Source organism: Octodon degus, unplaced genomic scaffold (assembly GCF_000260255.1).
Source record: "Octodon degus isolate 3935 unplaced genomic scaffold, OctDeg1.0 scaffold00069, whole genome shotgun sequence".
Classification (NCBI taxonomy): Eukaryota; Metazoa; Chordata; class Mammalia; order Rodentia; family Octodontidae; genus Octodon; species Octodon degus.
This window is the reverse complement of record NW_004524645.1, coordinates 10992714-10999002: the sequence shown is the minus strand read 5'-3', so window position 1 is coordinate 10999002 and position 6289 is coordinate 10992714. Positions and strand designations below refer to the sequence as shown.

Below are 6289 nucleotides of genomic sequence, written 5' to 3'. Positions count from 1 at the left end.
TTCCGCCCGCCTCCACCTGGCCTCCGCCCGCCTCCGCACCGTCCGCCCCGCTCCCGTTCCGCCCCGCCACGCCCCCGTCCCGCCTCCGCCCGTCTGCGCTGCCCTGGCCGCGTGTTCCGCCCTTCTCCGCCCGGCCTCCGCCCCGCTCCCGTCCCGCCCCGCCACGCCCCTGTCCCACCTCCACCCATCCGCGACACCCTGGCCGCGCGTTCCGCCTCCGCCCGCCCGCACCGCCCGCGCCGCACGGGCCTCCACGACCAGCCCTCCGGGCGGCGAAGCTCGAGGGCTCTGGCGCCCCTATCCCGTGCCCGGCTGCGCAGCCCACCGCTTCTTGGTGCGTGCTCGCATCCACCACTCGCCCACACCCAGCACGGGAAAAAACCCAAAAAAGTGGAAAAAGTACGCCCAACTGACGTTTTCTGGTGCGGAGACGCCACAGCAGCCTCCCACCAGACGCGGACAGCAGCTCTGACGCTGAGAAGAACCGTTACGGTCTTTTATAGCCTCTAAAATAACGGTCATTTTACCGGAAACCACACCTGCTGTCGTAAAGTGCGCACGTGGCACGTGCCACACACGTGCTTGTGCACGTGTTTGTCGCGAGCCTCCGCTCGCGGTGGGCTGCCCAGGAACTGTCCGGCACGCGGGTCTTCTCGGACACTGGTCCCCTCGAGCGCAGCTCCTCTCGCACGCGGCTGGGGGCAGGGCTGTGCCGCAGACCAATAGGCGACCGCTTATGGACTCGCGACCCTTTTGCGCTGTCAATCTTGATGGCCTCTGACTAGCCTTAAGCAGGGAAGCTAGGTAGACGGGGGTAGGGGTGGGGCGGCTTGTGGCCCACCGAGAGGTGCCTACACGGGTCTCCTTGCTGTCTTAGATGGGCGTCGCCCAGATTTCTGTTAGCTGACACCTACCGGATCAGAAGGAGGCTCTGAATTAGCGGATCCCACCCATTCACAATTGATTTTTTCTTTTCTTTTTTCTGTCTTTTTGAGCCAGGGTCTCGTTTTCAGTTCAGGACGGCCATAAGATCCCTTTGTAGCCAAGGCTGGTCTCAAATTCACAGCGATCCTCCAGCCTCAGCCTCCCAAGTGCTGGAATTACAGGCATGCATGACCATGCCCGGCCTAACAAACCTTCTGGTGGCTAAATATTCTAGGATGACAGCTCCTGAGGGTCAGGCAAAAGGACACATGACCGCCCACTTTTATCATTTGATCATTTGAAGCTTATTGGTATTTACATACAATCCTGCCGCCCCCCCCCTCCCGTGGTTGAGATGCTCCCGTTGACTGGATTCCGGGAATGAACATCAATGCTTCAATTTGAATGGACAGAGGTGCCTGGTCTTAGCACTTGCCTGTGGCTTGATCTGGTATGAATCCAGCCTGTAACAAGCACAAGTTGATGTGGAGAACTGACACAGATCCTAGAACTACATTTGCTGATTTTGAACCCCAGCACCAACAATTAGTTGCTCTGAGTTTAGGAAAACAAAGTAACTACCCTGAGCTGTTTACCAATACCTTATGGCTGGGTGAGGTGGCACATGCCTCTCTTCTCAGCACTCAGGACACTGAGGCAGGAGGCCTGCCTCGAGTTTGAGGCCAGTCTGAGTTACATAGTGAGATTGAGGCCACCCTGTCTCAAAAAACCGAAACCAAAAGCATTTTGTGAAGCTCCACAAATACAATTAAATAACAATAGAGACAGGCCAGTTGTTTAATTGCAGTCACGTTTATTTGCAGTTTCTATACACACTTTCTAGGTAATCAAACTTTTCTGGTACATTTTTTGAGAGGGGTTCACAATGAAACTGTCACCGTTTTTACTAAAAATAAATACAAGACTTAAAGTGTTGCACAGCTCTAAAATATACAAAGGCTTGGATTGAATGTAAACGTTGAAAACATCTTACAAAAGAAACCATCTTTGCAACAATTTAAAAAGTTCGTATTTACAAATATTACAAAAATACAAAATGGATGCAAGTCCATAAACCATTGTCTTTTCGGCCAGCATGAACTGGTTCTAGTACCAAAATAGTTACACTGTAACCCTCTTCAAAGTTTTAAATCTTTGTCACGATCTAGTTCTCTAAGTGCCACCACTGCAGCAAATGCACTTACTCACTGACCTTTGGCAAGAGCAAACTGCATGTTCTGTTTGCTATGACTAGTCCATGTCCTCTACTTAGCCAAAACCAAAAGAACAAAAATCAAAGCAGATTTTAAAAAAGGAAACACCTTTCCCTCACACAACATAACATGTTGTATAAACATAAAAGAACCAAAAAAATAGCATCAGTGCAAACAACAGAAGAAAAGTTTGGATTGGTGTTCTTTACAGTACCTAATGTGTGTACTCTGCTTCAAGCCAGCAGTGATGTCAAAGACAGCCCTAAATTTTGGTCTTGTTTGTTATGCAATAAAGCCATATAGAATATTCCAGATTATTAAGGAATTGCTTGCCTTTTTAAACTCAAGATTGTTACTCAATACTATTCCACAGTGAATTTAAATCCATCTTTACTTGGGTTTTTTTAAATCTATGAAATATAAAATAGAGAAACTCTGCTATAGATTTTTAGAGTAAACAAAATAGGTAAAACTATATTTAAGGGTTAATTCTATGATCATTACTTATAGAAGGTATCTTATTGCCTTGCAATTCAATATGTATTTTAAAATATATATGGTAATATTACTTAAATCGATGTCAATAATAAAAGGTGACATTTTTATTAAAGCCAATTCTTGTGTTTTCTAGTCAAGATTTATTTAGAATTACTTTTAAAGCCCACATACCTTTCTCCATGCTTAAAAAACCCCCTAACTACACAAAAGCCATACTGCAAACGAACTGCTTTTATGAAAATTACAAAAGTCCTATGTGACTGGAAATGATGGTTTATTATCACATTGGTCTAAAAAGTTTATCTTTAAAATTTTGCCACTTGTACCTTTCAAAGCGTGAGCCAGATTTATTCATGTTCCCATGTGGTGCCAACCATGCTGGTTTGCTTAATTAATGCGTTCCAATGAGAAATGATGGCTGCTTTTTTTAAAAAAAAAAACCCCAAACGATTTTCCTTTTAATAAAAAGTATAACACTTTGTAAATGTTCAAACCCTTTACCAGTTAGCTTATCTATCCCCAACACACACGTGCGCGCGCGCGTACACACACACACACACACACACACTCTTTCTCTGTTCCCCATCTTAATCTCCTCCTCTACCCCTCCACCCCCAGCACCCATTTTACATACAACAATGACAAGAAATTAAGTAACACAACTTGGTAGTAAAAACAAATTGTAGAAGAAGCCAGACATTATTTTTTTCTTTCCAAACAAACAAAACACCAACAGCAATAAGATTCTCTTAATTCTTAATGTGTAACATCTTAGAGAGCATTTCTACTGAAAGACAGAATCTTCTTAGTATATGTGCTGCTGGAGCGAGCACAAGACAGGATCTTCTTAGACTAGGCTTTCTCGTTCACTTTGCACAAGTAAACCCCAAACTGCAAACCCTCCTGCACACATCCTACTTTCCCAAACGCCACTTGCATAGGCTTCAAGCCAGCTGCTGAACGATTTCGTAGCAACCCTGGAGTGTTCTATCACCCTAATTACATTCTAGTGTTTTATAGGTTATATCCCTTCGGAGTTCTCTCTATTTTTCTACCTCTCCCATTCAAAACCTATTCTAAGTACACAGCTGCTTACGTTTCTGACATAGGATTCCAAACATTAGTATCAGTTCTCGTTAAAATCAGATGTGTAAAAACCACTTGCAGATTTCAACTTGTAAGTACATTTTTTTAAGTTTTAAGACAAGAAAATTCAAGTAATTTCAAGTAATTCAGCTTGTTTCCCTGCCTTCATTTTATCAGAGCATTTGCCCTGACATTTCCTTGCCCACCCGCCACCCCCCTCTTTGCCATCAAGCTGATCTAGTAAAACCAGACAAAAACTCAGTTGTATGTAGCATTGTGAACCAGAGCCATTCCCCATTCCCAGTTTAATGGTGAATATAAATAATGCATATACACATACCTATTTCCCAACTACATTGTTCACAGTGTCATTTCTGTTAGTTTTTAGGTAGCATGAATCTCATCAGCACAGAGAGAAAGCTTCACTGAAATACTTACTGATAAATCAATAGCTCTGTGGCATGCTTAGCTTTTATTTTTGTTAGTTTAAGAACCTGGAGCTAATTGCTAAACTGTTTTCAGGAATTTAAAGAGTATAGTCATTAGATTATGACTGTCTACATACCCAGTAGCCTAATATAAAACATAACCTAAAATTAACTACTGGTTTCCCTACTCATACTCTTTAAAGCAATCCACTGAAAACAATCAAAATCTAAAGGACACTGTCAAATGCTATTTTTCAGGGCTTTGTGTTGAGAATGATGATTTCTCTTGATGAAAAACAAATCAAAAGCATGCTTTTCGTTCTGTCCAAATTATCAAACTGGCAAATCACAGCCACGAGTTGCTATTACTTTTTGTTTATGCTGTAATTTGTCACAAAAATAATTAGGTTTGAGTTGATTATTTTAAAGTTAATCACATTGCAGTATATAACCTCAAGGTTTCCTTTTTCTCAGCAGTTTTAAATTCATATTTGAGGTTTATCACTTAGAAATATTGGTGGACATTTAAATACGGAATTTCATATGAAAATGGTATTCACAGAATACAACTATTACACTTTAGCTTGTGTTCTTTAAACAGTTGGTGTGCAGTAGATAATTGGCCACATGTCCACTCTTCATTGATAAATCTATTTACACATTTTTATCAAAAATATGGTATTTACATATGTGTAGTTCTTTCTTCTAAATTTTGCTTTAGTTCACTTTAATGTAAAAAAATACCAAACCTTCAGAGTAATTAGTTTTCTTAAATAATCATGACAGTGAGGGCTTTATTTTCTGAATAGGCAGCTCTGGGAAAACCTTGTCTAGGTTTCACAAAAATTAGATATTTTTGTATCCTCTATTATCACAGGGATTGACACTGGGTAACTCAAACTAAGTTTAAGAAAACCATGGGAGATGGTACAGCTACTTAAAACATGGAAACTAATCAAGAATGACTAAACCACCTCTATTTCCCCAGCATATATTTAGAAATCATTGCTACGCAGTGCTCCTCCCCCATCCTGTTGCCACTTCTCTCGGGTCCCTGGCGGCATCCCTACATCCTCTCCTAAGGGTTTGGGTGTTTGGCGGCATCCTGGCACAGGCAGCCTATGTGGAGCTCTGGGAAGAGCGGTCGTCGTGCGGGCTCCCGTCTGAGTTTTCCGTCTCGCCCTCGGAGATGGCCTGCATGGGCGTGTTGTACAGCCGGCACCGGACGCTGTAGCGGCTGCTGCTGGCCGCGGGGGGCGCCCGCGAACGTCCAACCCTCGCTGATGCTGAGGTGGCAAAGTTCTTTGAGGAAAACCCTTCTGAATTGACTCGTGGGGAGCACGGAGAGAGGGGGGACAATGCCTCTGCCCCAGGTGATCCCTGATGGGCATCATCAGGGCTTTGCGGGGACTCCCCAGCAAACTCCCCCGGAGGTTTGGGCAGGATGGGACTCTTGAGGATCTCAGTGGCAGACATGCGGTAACTGGAATCGGAGCGACTGCCTTTCTTGAGGAGTAGCAGCTTAAACTCTTCGTTAGAAGTGTTGGACTTTTTGGCATTCCTGTAGATGAGACCAGGAGACCTCTGGCTGTTTGCAGTTGTCACATTGTTGCTGGACGAAGCCCCAGAACTCGAGTTGCTGCTACTGCTGCCAAGGGGAGCTCTAGATTTGCTTCGAACAGACATATCCCCAGAATCTTTTCTTCCAAGTACTTTCCTCTTGGATCTGTTTAAGAAAAGGAAAAATGGGGCAAAGCTCTGAGCCCATGTACATTTTTATGAAACACGAAGTGTTTGGTCTCATTCATGCCTCTATTTAAAGAGCATTTTGAGTTGGTCTTGTGTGATAGGACACTATGCATAGACATGAAGTGTAAGTTGTATCCTTTGCCCTTGTGGCAGTTGGAGTCTGAGGGTGATTCTCTGACAGCCAATAGGCATGAGTTAGGTTCTGGATTTGACCTTTTAAGATATTAACTAATGTAATGACTATGGGTTCTGGAAGAGGACTTATTGAGATGTTTTCCAACAGTTCAAGAAAATATTGCTATCTGATTTCCAGTTACAATGGGGTGAAAGGCTGTGGCTTTTTCTTCTAAAAGCTGTCTTTGCAATGCAAATGAAATGCTCTGATGTCCA

At 43.6% G+C, this 6289-nt stretch overlaps 1 protein-coding gene across 2 annotated transcripts in view; it reads right to left on the bottom strand.

Moving 5' to 3' along the window:
• The window catches only part of Nhs (NHS actin remodeling regulator), a 369326-nt gene that overhangs the window by 9320 nt on the left and 353717 nt on the right, over positions 1–6289 (bottom strand). Inside the window, exon 9 of one of the 2 annotated variants that reach the window (XR_002821880.1) lies at positions 3201–5876. Coding sequence is in view for 1 of the 2 variants with exons in the window: in XM_023719542.1 (XP_023575310.1) it covers positions 5270–5876 (607 nt within the window). In the remaining variant the exon portion in view is untranslated. Of the gene's footprint in view, positions 1–3072; positions 5877–6289 lie in introns of those variants that run through there. The other variant, XM_023719542.1, reaches the window with a different exon arrangement.